The following is a 25686-nucleotide window of genomic DNA, read 5'->3' as shown; positions in this document are numbered from 1 at the left end:
TAAAATTTTTAATTTTTTTAATCTTTATTTATTCTTGAGAGGGAGACAGAGTGTGAGCAGGGGAGGAGCATAGAGAGAGGGAGACACAGAATCGGAAGCAGGCTCCAGGCTCCGAGCTCTCAGCACAGAGCCTGACACGGGGCCTGAAACCACAAACCGTGAGATCATGACCTGAGCCAAAGTCGGTCCCTCAACTGACTGAGCCACCCAGGCACCCCCGATTTCTTTGTTAAGGTCAGCTGATTTGGGACCTTAATTACATCCCCAAATCCATTCACAGCAACACCTCGATTAATATTTTGCTGAATAACTGGGAGAAGGTGTGCATATAACCAAGGGCTGCGAATTTTGAGGGTCTTTTTAGAATTTTACTGACCATGCTTGTCATCTGTGCAGCTACAAACATTTTCTAATTTGGCTTTTAATCTTCAGCCCCTGACTTAATACTCCCATAAATTCACATTACAAAATAGGACCCTCAATGAATCTTGCTTAAATTGATAATAAAACAACCCTCACTTTGAAGGTCCCTCATTGTAAGTAAGGGCACTGAAAATCAAGATCTGTGTCACCTGTTTCTCTCTACTTTCCTTCACGCATCATTAAATCGAGAATTCACCCTGTGTGTCCAGTATATGGCAAGCTCAGTGCTTTGACTTCTCCCTCTTTTCCTTGCCCTCATCTTTACAAATCTTAAATGTTGTTTCAAGGCAACATTCCAATGCTAACTCCTTCAAAGAGCTTTGCATTAACCTTTTCTCCTTTGAATGCTTTTGTTTTATTTTTTTGAAGTTTATATCTCTAGTGTAGCGAGGGCTCCACCTTGGGTTAGGGTAAGTAACAAACTGTAAGGAATAATTGCTCCTACTGAATGGAGAATTCTTCCAGGCCAGATCTGGATTTGGTTCATCTTTGTCTCTCTAAAACACCTGGTAGTACCTTGTAGAGATTTTATGTTGCCTAATGGTTGTTGAGCCATTAACTCAAAATAAAAATAGAAACCAGAGTGGGTCAAGAATTCATAGATCTTCTGGGATGCCTGGGTGGCTCAGTCGGTTAAGTGTCGGATTCTTGACTTCCGGCACAGATCATGATCTCATAGTTCTTGAGTTCCAGCTCCACATCAGGCTCTGCACTAACAGCATGGAGCCTGCTTGGGATTCTGTCTCCTTCTCTCTTTACCCCACCCCTGATTGTGCTCTCTCTCAAAATAAATAAAAATAAACTTAAAAAAAAAAAAAGAGAATTCATAGATCTTCATTGTGAATGCTTAATTACATTTCCACATCTTTGGCAGTTCAGGCTGATAGTCTGTTCTTTTGTGGCAACTATTTTTCAACGTCATTGACTCCAGAGCTGTGGTTTCTCAGTTAGACTATATTCTTCAAATGCCTACCTAATATTGAATGGTCAACTCATTTGTGTTTTCAATTATTATAAATAAATGTTTTTGATATACTGGATAAAAATGTTTTTCTGTTGAAATTTAAGAAAACTTTCAAGAGCTAGAGAGAGACTTAGTCTTCTACCTTATTATCTCATTCACAGAATTTATTGTTTTTTAATATTAGTAATATTTCTTTACAAGTCATTCCTTGACTAGTGGACTCTGTTATATGAGTCATGCATGACTCAGCGATTATTTTGGATTTTAAATGAGTTACCATTTATTTAAGCAGGCTTCACAAACATGATTAGTCATTCTGTGATTCAGCTTGCACAGTTCCAGTTATGATTAATTAAAAATAAGAACAGAACAGATATTTACTTGGTAACTTTTCTGAATTTTCAAAGGACTTTGGCATTAATTATTTAATTTTATTTCATAAAGCATGTATGTAATCACCAGCTGTGAAAAATAGTACCTTGCCTTAGAGATCCCTTTTAGAACATACTGAAATAAGTGATTTTGGAAAAAAAAATGAATTAACTTATGAATGGATAAAGTGAATGAACTTATGGAAAAATGACAGATTACAAAATAATTGGAAGCAGAGAAAAATGGACTTTAAGTTGCACATTTGAGAAAATAATCAAAACCTTACAACTTAACTAAAGAACACAAAAAAGACCTAAATAAATAATCATGTCATTGTAATAACAACACTGTTAATAAATATGTCAATTTTCCCCAAATATTCTACAATTGATGTGAATCCAAAGTATCAAATGGATTTTTTTTCTTGTTTGTTTTGGTCTTGTAATTCATCTGTAATGGAAAATGCACACAACTATTAAAATTTTGAAAAGGGAACAATGAAGGAAGATTTGCCCTGCTGCATATGTTTTATTTAATAAAATTTATCGTCACATTGACTTCCATGCAACACCCAGTTCTCATCCCAATAAGTGCCCTCCTCAAAGCCCATCACCCATTTTCCCTTTCTCCCATGCCCCCATCCACCCTTAGTTTGTTCTCTGTATTTAAGAGTCTCTTATGGTTTGCCTCCCTCCCTCTCTCTAGCCCCACTGCATATCTAAAGTATACTTTAAATTTGTTGTAAGTAAAACAGTGCAGAATTAGTGTAAGAATCAACAAATAGGTCACATACTGTAATATGGAATTCAGAAACATACCATTTAGTTCTGGAAATTGAAGTGGGGCCAGAGATTGCTAGTTGGTCCATTCTTCTCTGCTACTTTCGTTATAGAACCCATGATTTCCAGCTCAGAATATGGCTGCCCACAGTAAAGACCATACTTTCTGGCCTCCCTTCCTGTAGGGTGGCTATGTGATTAATTCCAGATTGATGGGCAATGGGCTGGAAGCATGAAGGTTGTACTGTGATCTCAAAGTAAAAGGCATAGGCACCTTTGCCTTTCACCCTTCCTGCTGGTTGAAACAAGCACAATATCTGATATCTTTTTTTTATGGTTATTTATTTTTGAGAGAGAGAGAGAGAGAGAGCGAGCAGGGGAGGGGCAGAGAGAGAGAGAGACAGAATCCGAAGTAGGCTCCAGGCTCTGAGCTGTCAGTACAGAGCCCGGCGCCGGGCTCGAACTAGCCAACCCTGAGATCATGACCTGAGCTGAAGTCAGACCCTTAATGGACTGAGCCACTCAGGCTCACCTATCTGCTATCTTAAAACAGTCTTGGCCCATGTGGAAAAAGCCATGCCTGTAGTTGGCAGAGAAATAAGATAGAGGGAACAGGGATCCATGACACTACAAGTGCTGGCTCGCCTATCTTTAAATCTTATTTTTGGAGGAATATACAATTCTATTTTGTTTGTGCCTCTCTTATTTTGGGTTTCCTGTTATCTCTAGATGAACCCTATTCTATCTGTCACAGATATAAGACTATTGATTACACATTTAAGAAATAAATTTAAAGTTTACAAAAAAGTGGAAAAAAAGAAGAAATAAAAAAGAAACCACCTTACTAAAACATGTTAAAGAGAAAAGAAAGAATCCTCAAGCCCAAGGCATATATTTCTGAGCCTAGGTTTTATCTCTCTACTGCTAATGTAATGATTCTTTAAAGGGGTGTCTTTATTTTTGTGGGATAATGGTGTCTGTTCCAAAAGTTCATTTGTAAGTTTCTTGATTAGGATTTGGAATATATTTTCTCATAGAAGTAAAGTTATGGATGATGGTTGGGTTCCCTATGAACCAGTGCCACAGAGGACAATAGCGGGTTCTGATAAAGACACAGGGACTTGAATCAATATTGATATTAGTACGTATTTCCAGTCTTCTGTCTTTCTAATATAATCACATTGTTAAGTTTACAGTATTTTGTGTGTTTATATTATCATGAATATAAATGTTGTGGATGGCTCAGCCAAATATTATACTATGATCATTTTTCCTTTACTTCAACTCTTTGTTTTCCTAGGGATTAATTACAGTTTATTTTCTTCATTTGCTTATGTCTCTATGAACTATCAGTTTGACCCTAAACTCTCAATCAATAGTCTAAACCTCTTCTTAATACATTCAGACCCACCAGGTATTCTTATGGCTCTTCAGATGTGCTTCCATTCGGAAGAGTTTCCCTTAGAGCCTTGGACTCTGAGCTTTGGATTGAGAATCCTGGTAGCTCTGCCTGACTGGCTGGGCAGAGGACAAATATCTTTTCCTAGATGAGGTGCATACATGTTAATTGTAGGGGTAGAAATGTGAGAATCTGATATTTCCACCCTCTGTAGTGAGAGCTGACTATTGCTTCCACCAAGACTCTCAACATAAGTACTTTTTTCCCCCAAACGCAGGAAGGGTTTTAGATTTTAGGCAGTAAACAACACAAAATAGCACCAGTATCCATAAGGGCTATGAGTAAACAATGTTCACTATTAATCTAATTGAATTGATAAAGCAAGTAGCAAATTGAATAGCTGCACTTTTAACATTCACTGATAATAACATTTAAATGTCCCAGTTTTCAGGTGCCTCTGTGGCTCAGTGTGTTAAGTGTCTGACTCTTGATTTCAGCTCAGGTCATGACCTCAGGGTCCCGAAATCAGCCCCTCGGCAGGCTCCACACTGAGTGTGGATTCTCTTTCTCCCTCTCCCTCTACCCCTCCCCCCTCTCAAAATAAATAAACATTATAAAAATAAATTTCCCAGTTTTAATCAGTTTTCTAAAAATTAAATTCCTATATGGGATCTTGAATCATGTTCTGAGATATCTGGGCTACTTCCCTTCAAAATCTTTTGGGTTCTTAAAAAAATGATTAGGAGACAGCAAGAGCCTGAGGAGCAGAGTTGCTATGGAGGGATCTGAAGGGCGGCTCTGCCCCTCTCCCCATCAGCTCTGTCACAGTGATATAACAGTGCCCTCAATGCCACCTTATGTTTTGAGATGATTTAAACTTACAGAAGAGTTCCAAAAATAGTACAGAGTTCTAGTATGCTCTTTTTCAAGCTTCCTCTTATGTTTGCATCTTACATAACCACAGAACATTTACCAAAACCAAGAAAACTAAGAAATTAATCTTGGCACAGTACTACTAATTAGAGAATGTATTTGTATTTCACCAGTTTTTCCAAAAATGTCCTTTATTTATTTCAAATCCCCTTTTGCCCTTAGAAACGCCATAGCTTTATTTTTATTTTATTTAATTTATTATGTCAGATAACTCTACACATAGAAATTTTACAGTTCTTCCCTGGCCTAGTCATGCTAGGTGCTTAGTTGGAATTAATTTCCTTGTTTTATTTTAATTTTTTTAACGTTTATTTAATTTTGAGAGAGACAGAGTGTGAGTGGGGAAGGGACAGAGACAGGGGGACACAGAATCTGAAGCAGGCTTCAGGCCCTGAGCCGTCAGTACAGAGGCTGACACTGGGCTTGAACCTATGATCCGCGAGATCGTGACCTGAGCCAAACTGGGATGCTTAACTGACTGAGCCACGCAGGCTTCAACTCCCAGTTGGAGTTAATTTCTAAGATCTGTTTCCTATTATGACAATTACAGCATGGACGTGAAGAGGTTACATTAAACTTGGAATACGCCACAAGGAGCATAAATAAGTGTAGGGGACCATGAGTGGGTCTCTGGTTCTTTAATATTTTACAGAATTACAGAATATTAGAGTTGGGAAGAACCTGAGAGATCATCTTACCCCAATCCTCATTTTGCAAAGGAACCAAGATCTAGAAAATTAAGTGATGTGCCTTCAAGGCTTCATCTGGAACTCGGGTCTTTAATCTGCTGGCTCTTCCCCACTGCAGTAGCAGTTCTCGGTGTGGTCCAGGGACCCCTAGGGATCCCCACACCTTGTGAGGTGATTATGACATCAAAATTATTTCCATAATAAGATGTTATTTGCCTTTTTCACGCTTATTCTCTCACGAGCGTACAGTGGAATTGTCCAGGGGCTGCCTGGCATGTGGTGATGCAATAGAATGCAGAAGCAGATGTGAGATTCTAGCGATTTTCAATTTCTAGATACTAACAAGAGTTGCAAAAATATGAAATGGTGTCAAGCCTCTATTACTTTTTTGCGTTTTGGAGAATATGGTTATTTTTCTTTGAAATATATTATTTGTGTTAACATGTACTCTGTTCATTACTATTTTGTTTTGAAATATGGTAAATATCGATTGACATAATCTACATAAATGAAAGGTTTTGGAATTCTCAATAATTTTTAAGCACTGTCCCAGTGTTTGGAAGGATGTCCTTAGTAAGAGAAGAAAACATGGACTCGACAACATTCACTATCAAATTTGTTAAATTAATGGTGCTATAAAAATGTTTTCTGTGACACTCCCCTTCTTTCTCTAAATAGGGCTCTGGCTGTTTGGGAGTAATTTTTTTACTCATTATATGTGATAGCAAGCTCCTTGGAACTAAGATTTCATGCTCCAACATTCATTATTGACTTTATTTAACTTTATGGAGTTTGGCCAAATATATGAATAATGATTGAAAATATTGTATTAAAATGGTTTTGAACTAGTTTTTCATTTTATCAAATCTGCATAATTGTCACCTACTTTTTTCAGGGAGTTGCATTATTTTGTACTTCTCGCCTCATTGCATTTACAGAAGGGGAAGATGACAGGAGAAATTCCCTTTCCAGAGCAAGTGAAGAGGGCAACAACAACAGCAAAATCCTCACATTCCCTGCCAATGTGTGTTTCTTCTCATTCATGAAATCACTAAGCCTCTACACAGCCCCACCCAAACTACTTTTTTTAGTGATGCGTTTAAAATCTCAATCCTGTAAACAGATCTACTGTTTCCTTAGGAAATGAAATGTTTCTAGGCAGAACTGGGGAGAGGCGGGGGCTGGGTAGGTGGAGGGGACTACTGGAAGCTGTTGTAATCAGGAGTTCCAGAACTCCTGAGAGAGCCCAAATATTACTCTTCACAAGGCTTGGCCATATTCTCTTCAGTTAAGGGTGTCGATGGCAGTTTTCTGGTAGTCTGTCACAACTAGACACATATGAAAGAGGAGCAAACCCATGCAGCTTCTAGAACACAAATCTGGAGAAAGAGAAAGTGCAAGTATCCTTCTGTCACTGTGGTCATGGCCTCGCACTGATCCTAAACTATGGTTTTGTGATTGATGGAAGTGGTAAGAAAGACTATTCTCTCCTTTGCATTTATCTATTATTCTCACAAAGCAGTTAGGCCCTTAGCTCCATCGGGCATGTTCTATCCTATTTCTTCAGCAGTTAGTGTTGGGAAGGCAAGAACTTTGTGTCTTATACATTGTTTTGTAACATGCATACATTAAGTGTGAAGTAAAACCAGAATTACTGTGGTTTCATTTTCTTCCACTGTTTCTTGTACAATGAAAGAATAGGTTTAATCTTGTACTTAATTTGCATCCTTTGCTCCTCTAGTCCTGTTAAATAATTCAACAGAAGGCAGTAACTTAGTGGTAAACAACACACTGTTTCCCCTGGTTGGTACTTAGTAAACTTTAGCTCCTGCAATCTGTTCTCAGAGAATGAATCCCATCATTCCGTTAATCATTTTAGTCACTCCTCTCTGGATCCACTCAATTAGAGTACATCTTTTTGGCAAGAGAAGTACTCGAGTTGAACAGTCTTCCCATATGTTGTCTCAGAAGAGTGGTAGGGGAAAGACTTGAATCTTACGTTCATGGCTCAATGACTCTAATCATTTGGCTGATGTAGTCCCTGAATATAGTAGGTATTGAACAAATGCTTGTGAATGAGCAATATTGACTATGGACTTATGACCATTCACTGTTTTTTCCCATCTATCCCTTAAACATTTTACTAACATTTGGTTTCCTGAAAACTGATTTTATAACAGTAAGACTTTTAATGTATCTTGTGCTACTATCACAGATTTGGTTATTTCCATGTATCCACGCACACAAATGATTATGGTAGCTGCATGCATGGTTAGCCTATTTGCCATCCATTGCTGGACTGCAGCAGTATCAACGAAAAGATGAATAAGTGGAATAGCAAATAACCAAGAATTTTCCAAAAGGACGTTAAATATATACACATAAATATGTATAAGTGAAATAATTGACTTTATCATTCATCCAATTTGTTTTTCCTTTAATAGTTTTTAGTTCAAGAGTGAAGTTTAACATTTTATAAATTCTTTTCTTCATAGATTTTATTTTATTTTATTTTATTTTATTTTATTTTATTTTATTTTATTTTAATTTTAGAGAGAGAGAGTGAGCATAAGCAGGGGAGAGGAGCAGAGGGAGAGAGAATCTTAAGCAGGCTCCATGCTCAGCAAGGAGTCTGAGGTGGGGCTTGATCTCAGGACTCTGGGATTGTGACCTGAGTCAAAATCAAGAGTCAGATGCTCAACCAACTAAGCCACCCAGATGCCCCTATAAATTCTTTTTGTTTTTTTTTAATGTTTATTTATTTTGAGAAAGAGTGTGAATGCACAAGAGAGGAGGGGCAGAGAGAGAGCAGAGGAGAGAGAGAATCCCAAGCAGGCACTGTGCTGATTGAGCCCAATGCAGGGCTCAGTCTCATAAACCCTGTGATTGTGACCTGAGCTGAATTAAAAATTGGTCACTTAACTGACTGAGCCACCCAGGCACCCCTATAAATTCTTCGTATAATAAAATTCCCTGGGTAAAATTACAACTGGTCTTGAAAATTGACTTGATGTCTTGGACTTTAAATAACATATTTTTCAATCAACATTTTAAGGAACAAATCATAAATCATACTAAGGAGGGGTGCCTAGGTGGCTTAGTCAGTTGAGCATCCAACTTTGGCTCAGGTCATGATCTTGTGGTTCATAAGTTTGAGCCCTGCATTGGGCTCACTGCTGTCAGTGTAGAGACCTCTTTGGATCCTCTGTCCCCTTCTTTCTCTGCCCTTTCCCTGCTCACTCTCTCTCTCTCAAAAATAAAAAATAAGCACTAAAAAAAAAAAAATCACACTGAGGAAAAAAATGTATATACCTCATAAAAAGACACAAAGCATATAAGAAGAAAGGAAATTATAGTAAGCAAATAGTGCTTATATTTACTTCTGCTGACCCTAAACAGAATATGAGGCAATGTGCTGAATAAGAATTCTTCCAGAAAATCAGACATTGGTGAAAGGAGTTTTTAAAAGCAAAAATGTTTGTTCCTGTGTCTTATTAAATGTTCTAAGTTTACTTTCAAAATGATATGTGATATATAGAATATATTATTACATATTTTTATTTAAAAGAATGAAAACAGAAAGTCTCTTGAGAGATCACAAAGTATAAATGTGTACATTTGTCGATCAAATTCTCTGTCAGGGGTTGGCAAACTGGCCATATATTGTCTATGGCTGTTGTCATCCTACAGAGGCACAACAATGACCTACAAAGCTTAAAATATTTATTATTTGGATTATGGAAAAAAAGTTTGTTGATCCCCATTCATGGTTAAATACCCAGATTTATTCCTTAAAGTTTATTTATTTAGTTTGAGAGAGAGAGAGATGTGGGAGGGGCAGAGAGAGAGGGAGAGACAAAGAATCCCAAGTAGGCTCCACACGGATGCAGGGCTCGAACTCACGAACTGTGAGATCATGACCTGAGCCGGAGTTGGAGGCTTAACTGACTGAGTGAACCAAGTGCCCCAAGAATCATTCTTAATTGAACAATCTTAGAAAGATTTTCAAGAAACCTGAAATAGTAGTAAATAATATACAGTATTTTCTAAAGCAGCAACCTGGTCAGAGAACACTCAAATGTTTGGTATATAAATTATATGAAGGGCTCTGACTTTACCTAAAAAGTAATCATGAATACAAATTGTCACTTCTGGGTGAAGATGTCTGACAGTAGATGTTTTCAGTCCTTTGTCTAATAGAAAGAAAGCACTCATGATAACTTCAGTGGCTATGGGGAGTGACTGCAGCATAGACACTATATCACTTGAAACTAAGTCATCATAAAAATTTGATTTAGAATGGCATAAGAGACTATTTTTTTTTTTGGCAATATATACTTAATTCTCATAATAGAAGTGTGCCATATTTTTCCTAGATAATAAATTCAGTTTTTCTCATACATCATTCATTCATTTAACAAAAGTATATTGATCTCTTATGAGATAGGCAGTATTCCAGGTACTTGGGTTACAAAATAGAGTCCAAACTCTCTAGGAATTCACAACTTTGGTGGGAGATATAGAGACAGATAAAATACTCTATGTTATGGCAAACACCATATTAAGTTATGTAAAAGGATTAAGTGGCTAACTGTACATAAAGAAATTACATAAGACCACTTACCAAAAAAAGAAAGAAACAGAGATCAAGTAAACACAATTGAATGAACTGTTTTTTGAAGAGAGAATTCAACATTTCAACCATCCCCACCCCCACTAACTTTTGTGTTTATTAAAGATATATATGCCCATGGTTTAAAGAGGCAAACAGTTCCTCACTCCACTTCTGTTTCCTCTCCCAAGACATCTAGTCTCAATTTCTTTAGCTGGATCTTTTTGTTTTGACTCAGTTATCTCTAAAAATTGTACTTACATTATTATTTATTCATCTTTAAGTTTTTGGCATTAACTATTGACTTCTCACATTGGATAAATGAGGATTTAGCTGTCTTTCCTTGCTGAATATACATGTACACTTTCAATTCCCACAGTTGTTCTAATAAAGCATTATAATGTTATTAGGATCAAAACTTAGTATTTACATTATTATGTAAAGCTATTCACAGTTGAGCCGTGTAGTATTATTACATGATTCTTTTTCCTGACCCACATCATTTTTTTCTTTTCCATGATGTTAGCAATTGTCTTTTTTTTCCAGTTGCTTATGTATAAGTATCCTATGTAAAATTAGAAATTCAGTCTCGGGGCGCCTGGGTGGCTCAGTCGGTTAAGCGGCCGACTTCAGCTCAGGTCACGATCTCGCGGTCCGTGAGTTCGAGCCCCGCGTCGGGCTCTGGGCTGATGGCTCAGAGCCTGGAGCCTGCTTCCGATTCTGTGTCTCCCTCTCTCTCTCTGCCCCTCCCCCGTTCATGCTCTGTCTCTCTCTGTCTCAAAAATAAATAAACGTTAAAAAAAAAAAATTAAAAAAAAAAAAAAAAGAAATTCAGTCTCAATTATTCCCCCAAAATTTAGACACAAGAGATGTTTTATTAATTTATTCTTTTTGAAAGTTATTTCTTGAGACTTTTCTCTGAAAATATCTGACAATACTTTACTTTTGTTATTCAGCCGTCATTCTGAGATTTCACCTTATCAGTTTCCTGGTGCTTCTCTTTACTCTCCCCCATGTGGATCTCCTGTTACTTGGGCCTGTGGTTTTCTTCTATTTTGGTTTCCTACATTGGAAAACCATATCCTTCATTAGTTTTCTGAGAAAGGGTACATGAGTGGTATGTGAAACATGTCATTAGTTTGTTCATTTGATTGTTAGTTTTGACTCAGTATAGAATAATGGGTTAGGTATTTTTCCACAGAACTTTGAAACCTTTTCTCCATTGTTTTCTATTAAGAAGTCTGGGTTCTTTTGGATTCTTCATACATTGTATATGTTAGTGTTCTGAAATTTTATAATAGTGAGACTAGATATGTATAAATTTTATTCCATTTAGCTACTTATTCAGTGTAACCTTTCATTCTGAAAACTCATGGCCTTCAATTCTAGGAAATGACTATTTTTGAAGATACCTTCCCCTTTATTTTTCTCTATTATATTTTTCTGAGGCTCTTATTATTCATATATCAAACCTCCTAGATTGGTCATCTTTTTCTTTTTTAGTCTCTTTGATCTTATTTTTTTTTTACTTTTTGCTTTTTTCTCTTATTTCTGGAAAGTTCTACAGTGCACGCTGTATTGTTTCTTGACTTTTCTCACTGATTACTTAGGATTAGCTTACTGTGGTTTGTTAAAAGTTTGCTACAATTTTTCAACATGCTTTCTACCATCCAAATCTTTTTTCTGTTGTCCTCATTTCCATTAAATGAAGGGTTAAAGAGGGTTAAAGAAAGAGGATGAAAACTTCAGCTATAATTTTTTTACTCTGCCTTTATTTTAAAAATTTTTTTAAAGTTTATTGATTAATTTTGAGAAAGAGCAAGCAGGGATGGGGCAGAGAAAGGAGAGGGAGAATCGCAAGCAGGCTCTGTGCTGTGAATGTGGAGACTGACATGGGGCTTGATCTCGAGAACTGTGAGATCATGACCTGAGCTTAAACAAGAGTTAGATGCTCAACTGACTGAGCCACCCAGGCACCCCATGATTTATTAAAATTTCCAAAGAAAATCAGCATTTGGCTTTGGATTAAATTATGAAAAATCAACCAAAAGTAATTAGGCAAATAGGTCCAGTTTGATTTTTTTAAGTTTTAAGAGAGAAGTGAAAAACTTCTTAGATATTAAGTTTTGTAATTAAGAACAGCGAATAAAATTTGTCAGCAATATAGAAACTATTATAAACAATGTGTTTGAATTTTATATTATGGTTTGGTTAGAAGTAGACACAGAGGGTAAACTGAGAAGACCTTGAAGTTTATATGGTAGACAAGGAACACAAGGGAGACAGGTGGAAAGATGAGCAAAGAAGCAAAGGAAAAAATAGAGTTGATTACAACAAACATAAAACAATATGCAGTTATGGAAATAGAACAAAAGAGTCAGGCCTGGCTGATGGGCTGGAGTGTTGGCTTGGGCTTCCTCAGGCCAGAGTCCAGAACAGAAGTGATCAGCTATGGAGACTGTACACTCATACATGGAAAATGCTTAGAGAGGATTTGATTTGGTTCAGAACACTTCCCTCCTCTCCCCCACCAACATGAAGTCACAATTGAAGGCAACAGAAGCATAATTTCAAACTCTCTTTGAAAAAGCATTCCCTATTCCTCTGACTGAGTTAGGATTGTTTCTGGACCATGTGGGGGCAACCTGTAGATCATTCTATGTTCCTTGTGGCCAGCTGGGAAGGGCGGGGGTTTGTCAGAGAGTGACATTTGTAAAATTAGAAAGGCTAAATAAAGAAAAATGGTTGTGGCTATATAGCAAAGGACCAGAATTAATTTAGAAGCTAGAAAGGACCCTAGAAAACAAAAGGAGAGGAAAGGAAAGGAAAGGGAAGGGAAGGGAAGGGAAGGGAAGGGAAGAGAAGAGAAGAGAAGAGAAGAGAAGAGAAGAGAAGAGAAGAAAAAAATGGGAATTACAAATGAGTGGATCTTTGCCATTGGTATAAATCTGGGTCACTTACAACTGTATTTTTCCATTTGTGTTTTGTCTGTGGACTGTGATTGCATAGTTGTCTAATAAATGTTTCATCATCTGAGGCTAACAATAGAGTTCATTCTAGAATACAATTGTTATATAACAAAATTCAGTATGTTGGAGAAAAAGTCAATCAACACAGTTTTAAGCTCTGCAATGTCCTTTGTTTGTAGGGAGTCAGGCATAAATGAGCATTTGTCATTCGACTCTTCTAGTGCATTTCCAGCATACTGTGCCTTGGGCATGACACATCAGAGTCTGGTGTTTATCTTTTATTACCTGCCAGACCCCTCTGGAAAACAGCCTCAATGGAATTCATCATCTGCCGTGTTTGTTTCAGGTATACATATAAATACGTGTTGAACGCATTTGTTGGGGATTGTGGTTTCCAAAGTGGACTTAAATAAAAAAGTGTGAGATGGATGATGAAGGGGACCTTCTACAGGAGGTATGAAGTTAATGGTTAAAATGTTATTTACCAAAATACTGACAGCAAAGCTTTTTATTATTCTATGTGAACTATTTGAGTGCCAGTATGAATAAGGGCAGCATGATTATACTTGTTTTATGTCTGCTTCAGAGAAGTTGGTGAAGACACTCTCTCCTCTACTACACGTTGAGTTTATAAATATAATCAAAACTAAATTCAGAATTTGCATTAGAAAAGCTCATTTAGTTTGAATAATCATTGAAAATAACTTCACTAGGCACTGCATTTAGGAAGCATAAGGATGGTGTAGAATTCTTTTATGCATATTTTGGTTGTTTTTAAGAGCACAATCTTTGTTTTTCTCAAAGCTTTTGTCTCATAATAAAAATGCTTTGAGGTTAAGTGGCTAAAGGTGAGAACCCATTTTCAAATTATAATTGAAATGCATGGCATTTAAATAGTGATAGCCTCTCATCTGCTCTAGAATATATTAAAATACTCAGTTGTCAACATGTAGCACTTCTCACTAGTTTTTAATGGTATGTACCCAACTTTTGCTCTTGTATTTCTGACAGACCATTCTGGAAGACTGAAAGGTAGACTGGGAGGTGCATTGTGGTCGAATCTTGGAGAATGTGGGTTTTCTTTAGATGGATTTAAGAAAATAAAATACAAGAAGCACATCTACTAAGTGCAAAGCATAGTGGTAGGACGATGCACTGTGTTTGAAATAGAGACATAGAGAAAATAGACCTGATCCCCCCTCCTCCATCTAGTGGAGAAGACAGCTTGAAGGCTAAGGAAGAGTGGGGTCACTGCTACGTAGAATGAGTGTGAGCTGTGTGCTTTGGGATGGAGACAACAAATGCACTTTCCACAAGGAAACTGGGTAACAGTATGTGAAGAAGGGATTCACTGAGGAGTAGCTGTGGCTCATCACACAGTGTCCTGTCATTGTCAGAGGTGTCAAATGATGGACACATTTAATAGAATGATTTTATCTGAAAGTAAATTTGGAGCTGAGAATAAATGATGACTTCGGGAAAGTAATTAGAATGCACATCATTACCTTTTTAAAAAATTTCTTTTAAGTTTTATTTGTTTATTTTGAGAGAGAAAGAGAGCATGAGCAGGGGAAGGGGCAGAGAGACAAGGAGGGAGAGAATCCCAAACAGGTTCTGCACTGTCAGTGTGGAGCCCAATTCAGGGCTCAAACCCAAGAACCGTGAGATCATGACCTGAGCAGAAATCAGGAGTCAGATGCTTAACCAACTGAGCCACACAGGTAACTCACCTTTTCAATTATTGGCGTCTAACTATTCAACTTCTTCTTGTTCTAGGTTTTATTACACCTGAGCCTATGACAAAACTGTATTTCCCACCCCCAGCTGTATTCCCAGGTGGCCCAGCTTTTGTGAAAATCTTTAAGTGTCATAGTCTCCCAAGACCAGTCTAGACCAAATGTTGAGTATTCATTCACTCTTAGGAGAATAGAAAAACTAGCAATATGATTTTGAAGTACACAATTTTCATGGCAAGAGAAAAACCCTGTGTCTTGGGAAAAAGTTCTTTGATAACTGGGATAGAACATTATATTTACCCAACTCTCCTCTGAATAACCCCTGTGTTACCCTGTGTAGGGTCATATTCTCAGGAAGAGAAAGAATATGGAAGGTGGGAGGGAGATGGTGTGTGACATTCCATTTCTACTTAACTAATGTCTGGAAAAGGACAATAATTTTGTTCCATACCAGATGTTTTGGTAACGTGAGCTGCAGCAGCATGAGGTTAACTGCAAAAAACACAGCAGCTGAACAAAGACTCGATGAATCAAAAGGGCAGATTGTGCGTGTGAAGAAACTCTCCCAGGTGGTTACTTCCCCAGCCCGAACAAATTCTTTGGTAGAATCTTCAGTGAAAATGAACAGTTATTAATCTTAGATTTGGTATTTCCCTAAAGAATATTTTACTGAGATTCTCTATTCAAAACAATGTCATAAAGTCGTGTGTTCAGCCAAATTCTCAGCAGCAGTGAACAGACAATAGATCAAAAACACATTCTTATTCCTGAAAGTAGACCCTATGGGTGTGTGAAGTTGCAAATTGATGGAAATGGCAGGACATCATAATAATTAAAAGCTATTTATCAAAACCTTGCGTGTGGTCCTGAGCTGGGTGATACGCCAAGCGAGTTGGGTAAGATCTGTTCTCTGCCCTGTAAATTATGCATCTGTGAGGTAGACACAGAGGAAAACACCTGCACAGGTAGACACAAAGGGGTGATGCTTCCAGATTGCGGGACGAATGGACCCCATCTGGGTGAGACCAGAGGTTCATCCTACTCTGCAGCCTGTATTGTGTGTGTGTGTGTGTGTGTGTGTGTGTGTGTGTGTGTGTGTTGGGGCATTAAGTGCAGCTCCGTGGGAAGCTATGACTGACTTTCTAGAAGTAGGACTCAAGGCTAGAGATTTCCCTACTCCAACTTACCCTCTTTTCCCTGCTTTATGCTTGTCTGGGCAACTCTGTATAGACTTTCTGATTCTATTTTTATATTTTAAATATGTTTTGTCTCTTAAACATTCAGTTTTGTTTTTAGATTTCAAGGTTTTTAGTTCATTTTATGTTTATTTTTATTTACCTTGAATCTACCTCCCTTTAAGTACCTCTCTTAATGTTAAAAATTAGGTTTGTGTTTCACATACCTAATACACTCCCCAAAACCGGAATGCCTGTGTTTTCATCTTGGCTGTACTACCTACTAGCTGGGTGAGCTGGGACAAAGTATTGGATTTTTCTGTGCTTCATTTGGACATTAATAGTACTGACTGGAAGAGATTTTGTGAGAGATTAAATGAGTTAATACAAGTCCAGGGCTTAGAATAGTGCTCAGAAATACTGAATAACAGGAGTTATTCATATGCACTTTACTATGTTGTAGATGACCAGCAGTGTTTCCCCTAAGTTTTCATTTTTATAGCCTTGAGGAGTTTTGCACTTTTTCTTTTACATGGTAGAACTTTATTTACCTTTTTTGGTAAACGTTTGTTTGTTTGTTTGTTTATGAGAGAGAGTGGGGGAGGGGCAGAAAGAGGGAGAAAGAGAATCCCAAGCAGGCTCCACACTATCAGCACAGAGCCCAACCTGGGGCTCCATCTCATGAACCGTGAGACCATGACCTGAACTGAAATCAAGAGTTGGACACTTAACCTGGTGAGCCACCCAGGTGCCCCTATTTGCCTTTCTATGTGATAATGATGACAATTACATGTGGCATACATTTATATAAATAAACACATATTGATCCACTTCTAGCCCATTAATGTTTTTCCAGGGGCAGTGACTAGAACTATATTTAGTATTCTAGCCATAAACACATCACATTGTTTTTATTTTTTTTATTTTTATTTTTATTTTTATTTTTTATGAAAGTATGCTTATTTTTTTTTTCACATTCTTTTTTATTTTTTTTATTTTTTAATATATGAAATTTACTGTCAAATTGGTTTCCATACAACACCCAGTGCTCATCCCAAAAGTTTTTAAAAGATGGAACTCCTCCTGTCACATTGAAAATATTCTTTTTTGATGAGGCCCAATATTTTTATCTGCAATGGCCTATTAGCTGATATCTTTGCTGACAGTTCTATAATGTTCTTGGATCTTATTTCACTCTATATTATAGAACTCATTACCATAAATATATATTATATACTACATGTATATTTAAATTTTTCTACAAATCTTCTCTCACCTTTGAAACATATTTGTTTTTATGCCCATCACAGAGTCTGCAAAAATTACTTTGATCCTATTTACATGGATATTTTTAGAGACAAAATCTTCATTTCTCAGGTAAATATGGAAATTTATTTTTCAGTAAAAAAAGAAGGTCAGTACTAGCATCAAGCTCAGGAAATTGACCAAACTTTTTGTCCTTTATTATTTTAGCTTCATTTGTTTTTTAGCTTCATATTGTGAAAATAACATGGTGTTAGATGTTTATAAAATCATTTTTCCCCTCTCTGAAACTATTGACTCTTCACACTTTTCTCATATTGAATGCTGTGTTCAAGATTTTACCTGCAGAGGAGAGATTGGCTGTAGGCTTGGTTCTGCTGTTGCATATTTTGCCATCTTGTTGGGAATGGAAGTGAGATGCTGAGCACTTCACATCATTTACAGCCGTAGGGGCAGCCAATAATTAACGTTGTGGCCCTTCTTTCACATAGAGGCTCTTTACAATGATAGTTTCTCTATAATTTTTGGGCAGAGATGGATATATAGGTGGAACAGGGTTCCATCTAACCTACCAACTTGGATCTAGGTTATTTTACTGCAAAAGTGGTGAGGACTGGAAACTATCTGGGTCATCCCTGACAATTGACTATCCAACCCCACCACAAATGTGCTGGAGGATGACAAACCTGACATGTTTCCAAATAGCTCATCCTATTTTTAGCCCATTATAGTTAAGTAAAATTCTGATTCTCTGTAACTTCCAAGGAATGTATCTGTAGTTACCTTTACCTTAGGTTTACCTCAAAAGACAGGGATGCTACTGAACTCTGTGTTAAAATGTGAAGTTAAAAAAAAATCAACTTGAATTTCCTGCTGCCTTTTATATAAAACTGCTCAGTGTTTAGCATTCTTAAAGGCAACATTTTTAGTTTTCAATATTTTGTTGCTTGAGGGCACCTGGGTTGCTCATTTGGTTGAGCATCTCTTTAAAAAATTTTTTTTTAATGTTTATTTATTTTTGAGAGAGAGAGAGAGAGAGAGAGTGAACGAGTGGGGGGAGGGGCAGAGAGCAGGAGATACAGAATCTGAAGCATGCTCCAGGCTCCAAGCTGTCAGCCCAGAGCCCAGTGCAGGGCTCAGACTCAGGAATGGTAAGATCATGACCTGAGCTGAAGTCAGATGCTTAACCAACTGAGCCACCCAGGTGCCCCATCCAGCCCCTGACTCTTGATTTAGCTCAGGTCATGATCTCCTGGTTCGTGGGTTTTTGAGCCCCACAATTGGCTCTGTGTTGATAGCACAGAGCCTGCTTGGGATTCTGTCTCCCTCTATCTTTGCCCACCACCCCCACTTCTCAGCCCCTTGCTTACTCTCTATCTCGCTCTCTCAAAACAACAACAACAACAACAACAACAACAACAACTCATTATTTTGTTGTCTGTAAAGTTTGTAAATAAGAAGAAAAAATGAAAGAAGAATTTCAAACCACACGTTTGGATTCTGCTATTTTCTAGGTGTGAAGTCAGGGGGGTTAGTTACTATAACTTTCAAAGACTCAGCTGTTGCATCAGCAAGATGGTTCTAGGGGCACCTTCCTCATTCACATAATATACGTACACCACTTTCTATCACGTATTATATTTATGTTCCATGGAACAAGTAGCTCATCTTTATTTTCCTATGGCATCCAAACCAGTGACTGGCTTCTTCTAGATATTCACTAAGTACTTGTTGAGTAAATGAATGAATTTCATACAAAGAGGGTGGCTCCAGTAAGTCTCCTGTCAACAAGGTGTATAAATGTACTATATCTATTCTTTTCAGTTTCTATTTTTGATATATTTCAAAATGTGCATAGTCCCAATCAGTACTGACACATTAAATCATTACTAGAAACAATTATTAAAGAACTTATATTAGAAGATGAGCCATTATAAGAGTTATTTGGAGTGGTAAGAAATGACTTTCTGAAAATATTTGCTTGTCAAAAAATCTAAAGTTTAGAGGAGAACAGAGGACTCTTACTGTTTTTAAAATTTTCCATTTTATTTCATGAGCTTCTGACCTTTGAGTTTTTGCAATGAGGATTATTGCATTTGTAATAAAGAACATTGTAACAAAAGTCTCCAGAGATCCATGTATTCAGATGGAACCTCCTAAAATGCAATACAGCTTAAGGATTAAAATTATTTAAAAAATATATAGATGAAGAATTAGCATTGGAAATAAGTAGATCTGTGGGTAATGTCTCCTTAAGAATGTCTCATTTTCTTTAAGTTGGGAAATGGTGGTCATTTGGGTCTTTGTCCTTAATGATATCAGGGACTCTAATTTAGGGTAAGACTACAGTGACTTTGCAGAAACAGCTTGGTTGAAGGAGTGAATCACTTAGTAGACCATAAAGAAGTGTTCTACGTTTCCAAATAAGTTTCCAAAAGATGCTTATTTATCTGGTTGGTGAGTCAGAGAACTAAAAAGGCAAATACTTTGGACAGGTCTTGAGTAAGACAGGGAACAGATCAGAACTGAAGAAAATATATCTAATGACCAAGACAATAGAAAGCATGTGTTTTATAATTTTCTTTCTTTTTTCTTTTCTTTTTTATTGTTCCTTAATGTTTAGAAAATTCTTTTGAAATCTCAGCATGTTTTAGTTATGCTATGAGGAAAAATAGGAAATAAGATTTTGTGTATGTCTTAAAGTACATAATCATAACCTTGAAGATAAGGTGTGGCTTTGAGGATAAATACAGTGAGGAAAACCCTAAAGGAAAGGTGGAATTAATGGGGTGAAGGGACAGAGTCACTGCAGAGCAGCTCCCCAGCAGGGATTCTTTTCTCTTAGCTCACCTTGAGAAAACTGAGGGAATCCAGTAACATTTTATCTAGGAAAAGTGTTTTGATTACATCAACCCATTCATTCTATTGGATATCCAAAGATTTCATTTTAAATCACTTATGAAGGAGAGATCTGAGTTGAAGTTCCCTTCTGGCCTTATATTCCAACAAAGTAGGCCTTGGTTGCCATTCACTGATTAGAACATATTTACTCAATTCCTATTTTATTCTAGTCAATATATTCGGCACAAGGATACATATAAAATGCCACTTTCTAAGACTCTCCAGTCCTTGGACTAGGTTCCCCTTGTCGGTCTTTCCTGGTTTCATTTCCCATTTCATCTCTCTTGGATTCCATATCTCATTATTTTAGTCTTTCTTGCCAGTATCCTTAACTTATTTTTGTTATTGTCTTCCTAAGTTTGTATCTTCACAAAACCTCAATCCTGGAAGAATTTGCTGGAGGAAAAATAATTTACCTGTACAGATTGATTCCACTATAACTTAAAAATCTCCCATTTCTGTGGGGCACTCGGCACTTTTGTTTCCTGAGTTGGCTTTTTTGAATTCTCTGCTATGGCAATGTCAACCATTTCCATTTTTCTTAAACCTCTAGTCTTGCATTCTAATACTGTCTGTTCATCTCCCACCCAGAGAAGAAAATTGGAAGCTTCATAACTGGCTACCTTTCTTATCCAGAATAGACAAGAAAGAACAAATGTTTAAAATCAGTTTTGCATCCAGATTCTGCCACTTCCTGGGTGAACTTAATTGTCATGAGGCACAATTATGTCACCTGAATAGCCCTCATTAGATGTTGACAATTCCCTTCTTCCCCTCCTCCTCTTAATTTCCCTTTCCTCCTTAATTTTTTTTTTCTTCTCTCTTCCTTCTAACATTCTATCTTCCTTTCTTCCTCTTATAGAGGAAGGTATATTAAAGTTAAACCTTTCATTTCAACTCTAGTTTCCATATTTTCTGCCCTTTCAGGGACCTTGCTTTATCCTTCTTCTTCTCCCTTCAACATCTTCTTTATTAACTCCTTTCATTAAGCATTTAAATATGTGTAAGCCGTTCTTCATAAAAACAACATAAGCTTTTCTTAGACCCTTCGGCACTTCTCCAGTGGTCAAAGTCTCTGCCTCTTTCTCTTGTTATTTTTGAGGTGTATTTTCTGACTGTCTCCACTTGATAGTAGAGAATATTTCTGTTGTGTTTGTAGTGTGTGGACCTTGGACTAAGCATCTCTCATTCCCTCCTCAACTCTTTGATGTCTACCTTCTTCCACTGAACCTGCCTTTACCAATGCCTCTAGTGACTCGAGTTGTAAAATGCAATGGACTAGCCTTTTTTCCTTTTTTCTTGTTTTTGATAATATGGAAGATGTATATTTATACAACGTATGTTTTTTAAAATATAATTTATTGTTAAATCGGCTTACGTACAACACCCAGTGCTCATCCCAACAAGTGCCCTCCTCAATGCCCATCACACATTTTCCCCTCTCCCCCATCCCCCCATCCATCCTCAGTTTGTTCTCTGTATTTAAGAGTCTCTTGCGGTTTGCCTCCCTCTCCGTTTGAAACTTTTTTTCCCCACCTACCCTTCCCCCATGGACTTCTGTTAAGTTTCTCAAGATCCACATATGAGTAAAAATATATGATATCTGTCCTCTGACTGACTTATTTCACTCAGCATAATACCTTCCAGTTCCATCCACATTGTTGCTAATGGCATGATTTTATTCTTTCTCAACAATGGACTAGTCTTAATATCAACCTTATTTATCATTTCAGTAGTAGGCCTACTGGTACTCCCTTCTTTTAATACAGCTTTTATTTCTTGCTATCAATGAAACCACTCTGTCCCAACTTTTTCTTTCACTTTCTTGTCTTTTTTTTTTTTTTCTCTGATTACTTTTTGGGATTCCCTTTCTTTGTTTACTTATTAAGTATTGTCCTTTTTTAGTTCTAGCTTAGTCCTCTTATATTCTCAGTCTCTGCTCTTTCTCTTAATGGTTTAGCCACTTTCAGGGCTATGCTCTTTACTTCCATTTTATCTCTTGAATTCTGACCCCTGCTTTCTGGAGGCCTTCAGAAGACACAGTCATCATAGGGTCCATATGTTCACAAAACAACCCAGCAACTCCTGTCTCAGGTCTCCTCCTCATCCTGGGATCCCTAGTCAGAAACCTATCACCTTTGACCCTCTGTCTCTTGCACCTCCTATATCAAGTCAATCACCAAATTGCCAAGTCTACCTCCCAAATATATCTGTAGTATGTTCATTTTCCCCATCCCTACAGCCATTGCCATACTCAGATCAACATAATCTCTACCCTAGTTTGCCCAAGTGGATATTGGGGTTATAAATACTTCCTTCGTTTATAGTGGCAGTAGTTCTTAATTCTAGGAGGGATGCTTAAATATATCCTTGGCACTTAAGGAACCCCAAAAACTAATTTTTGCCTTGTGGTTTGGAGAAAAAAGTATACAAATGGAAGGAAGCTACTTTAACGATACTGAGAATTATTGTACAAAGCACTAAGCGAGATTTTTAAGAGAAGGCTAAACATTTTAACAATTGTGATGAAGAAGACAATAATTGATTACAAAATTTGGTAAGGGAGATGCTTTCATCGGGGATTTAAAAAAAAATCAGCCATCTTTGAATGGAGTGGCTACAGCAAATTGTCCAGGGAGTTAATTTTGAGCTGTGACCAGAAAAGTAGATTACATTTCCTTAGGACAGTCTAGAAAACCAATGAGCGTAGGAAAAAAGAAATCAGTGTGGGACAGAGGAATGATAAAATTAGTTTTGAATGTGTGGAGATAAGGTTTGTGTGTAAAAATGGCCAGCTATGGAGTCTGGAGGCATTGGTGAGACTGGCCTCTGCAGGGTGTCAGAGAATACTAGTCTGAATTTTTCTTAAAGGTGGGGGAAAACTGGATGCAACCTAAGCAGAGAAATAGTAATACCAACATTGTGATGTAAAGAAGGACCATGGGCCATAGTGTGGATGATGGGTAGAAATAGAGAGTGCAGGGAAGACATTTTGGTAAGTGTTGTGCTAATCCAGGCGACAAAGATAGGAAATGGAGGCACTCATTTTAAATGGTGAACTCACTGAACAGAATGACCACAATCTGTTCCACTCTTCCTACTTCACTGTGCTCTGCTTTCAAGTGTTTGCTATTATAAAAAAAGTGACCCTGGACATGCATGACTTTATATTTTGTATTATTTTCTTAGAACAAATTGTTAGAAGTAGAACTAGTAGTTAATGGGTATGGATGGTTTTAGATTCATTGATGTAAGTTTGTGATGTGCCCTTCGAAGTATCTCTTCTGTAAATATTTTGAATACATTTTCCTCCCTTTTTTTTTGAAGAGCACACTTTAAGGAAACTGAAGGCATACTCTTTTCTCCCTGACATATTCTTTTAAATTTGATAATCTTTGATACTTTTTTCTCCTTTTTTCTTTTCTTCTAAATTATTTTAACATTTAATTATTTTTGAAAGAGAGAGAGAGAGAAAGAGTATGAGTGGGGGAGGGGTAGAGAGAGACACACACACACACAGAATCGGAAGCAGACTCCAGGCTTCAAAGCTGTCAGTGCAGAGACCTATGTGGGGCTCGAACTCACAAAATGTGAGATCATGACCTGAGCTGAAGTCAGATGCTTAACTGACTGAGCCACCCGGCACCCCTCATTATTTCTTAAAAAAAAAAAAAGTTTATTTATTTATTTTTGAGAGAGAGAGAGAGAGAGCAAGGAGGGGAGGGGCAGAGAGAAAGAGGGAGACAGAATCCCAAACAGGCTCTGCATTGTCAGTGCAGAGCTGGCCGTGGGGCTTGAACCCACCAACTGTAAGATCACAACCTGAGTGGAAACCAAGAATCAGACGCTTAACCGACTGAGCCACTCCGGTGCCTCTCCCATTATTTCTCACAGAGGTTAAAACTTGAGATTTTTTTTTGGCTTGCTTTCTTTTTCTTGCACCCCATCATTAATGAAGTCAGAGTGTTTGGTAAATGCATTCGTGATTATACCTCAGACTCTAGCCAGTATACAGGAGACAAAACAATGATTTTTAAAGTATTGATATTAAAAAAGTAGCTGTTAGAGAAAATTGAAAGTAAATGAATAAAATCAGTGATATTTAGAATCTAAATAACACTGGTTAATACATTGAAGGGAAACTTATTAGGTCAAATTAGGGTCTAAATTTAATGCTTGGCACAATCCCTTTATGTTAAGCCTCTTTTAGTTAATTTGATCAAGCCACTGGGTTGAAATGCAAAATGACAAACTTTTATTAAGCCATAAAACAACTTTCAAAAGCAACAATGTGATGAGAGAAACATGAATTATGAAAATTCTTGTAATATGAAACCTTCTTTGAGGCCAGTCCCATGTATGAGACAAAGGAGTCCTCTAATGGAATGACAGCAGAAACATTTCTGAAGTGGGCAAAGCCTCTCTGTTGGGAATGTCAAATCAAGTCAGGATCAACCTACTGTAGTGGAATTTTGAGACTGTCTAAGCTAAGCATGAATTGGATTTGCATATTTATGTCATGTGATCAAAATTAAATTGTGTATCTGTGCTTGTGTTCCTGGTTCTTCCAACCTGCCTTACGTCACCTCTCTCTATCTTCAGCGTATGTATCCCTTCTTCTTTTTAAGCTTAGCCTAGTTTCCCTGGCTGTGTGGAGACTGTTTATAAAATATTCTGCCTATTTAATAATAGTAGTACTATAGAGTCCAGGCATGAGTATATTCTCGGAACCCTTCCCGAGAATCCTCAGACTGCTTGGCATACCCTCACCTCTCTGAGAAGTTCCCCTAGTTTATTGTTCAGAATCTAGAGCTGTTCAGATAAAGGATTAGGGCCTGACTCAGTGAGAACCATCTCCCAAGAGCCAGGGGCCCAGGAAGTAACCTAGAATGGGGTATCTTTCCCACAGACAACCCCAGTAATGCAGGGTGCCTAGGGAATAATAATAAGGATTAATGTCTGTTTCAGTGCTTACTACATAGATCAGGCACTGCTTGTCCAACATGATGGTGCAACCAGGAGATCTGTAAATTGGAACTATATGGCTGAATGTCTGACAGATCAAGAAAAGTTTCTAAACTAGTTGGTAAACAGGTGCTGGTAAGAGTCCCTTAAGGTTCCCCCAACCCTCCAAACTTCTGTAGCTAACCTACTATTCCTCTTGGGCTTTTGGAACTTTCATGATCCATCAGCTAAAGAGTTAACATTTCACCCTGCAGGGGCCCTCTAGAACCAGCAATGATGCTTCCCAGCATCCCAGCAATGATGCAGGGGTATTCTGGTGGTGTTCATTAAGGATGGATGCATTAAGTATTTGTAATCTGGAGTCAATGTCTGGGTTCAAACCTTAGCTTTACCAATTATGAGAAATGTGATTTTGAGCTAGTTAATTAGTATTCCTTTGACTCAGTTGATAATATATTTATTGCAAGGGGTTGTTTTGAGACTAAATGAATTAATACGTGCAAAGC

At 37.4% G+C, this 25686-nt stretch overlaps 1 protein-coding gene across 3 annotated transcripts in view; it reads left to right on the top strand.

The window, feature by feature from the left end:
- The first annotated feature begins 13485 nt into the window (after window positions 1–13485).
- The window catches only part of LGSN (lengsin, lens protein with glutamine synthetase domain), a 31041-nt gene continuing 18840 nt past the window's right edge, over window positions 13486–25686 (top strand). Inside the window, exons 1-2 of one of the 3 annotated variants that reach the window (XM_060615840.3) lie at window positions 13507–13594; window positions 17362–17428. In XM_060615840.3, coding sequence (XP_060471823.1) covers window positions 13569–13594; window positions 17362–17428 — 93 coding nt within the window. In that variant the 5' untranslated portion in view covers window positions 13507–13568. Of the gene's footprint in view, window positions 13595–17361; window positions 17429–25686 lie in introns of all 3 variants that reach the window. The other 2 variants (XM_060615837.3, XM_060615838.3) reach the window with 2 other exon arrangements.

The sequence above is a fragment of the Panthera onca genome, chromosome B2, assembly GCF_046562875.1.
Source record: "Panthera onca isolate mPanOnc1 chromosome B2, mPanOnc1 haplotype 2, whole genome shotgun sequence".
Taxonomy (NCBI): domain Eukaryota; kingdom Metazoa; phylum Chordata; class Mammalia; order Carnivora; family Felidae; genus Panthera; species Panthera onca.
The sequence above is the reverse complement of the archived record's forward strand: the minus strand, read 5'-3'. Positions and strand labels throughout refer to the sequence as shown.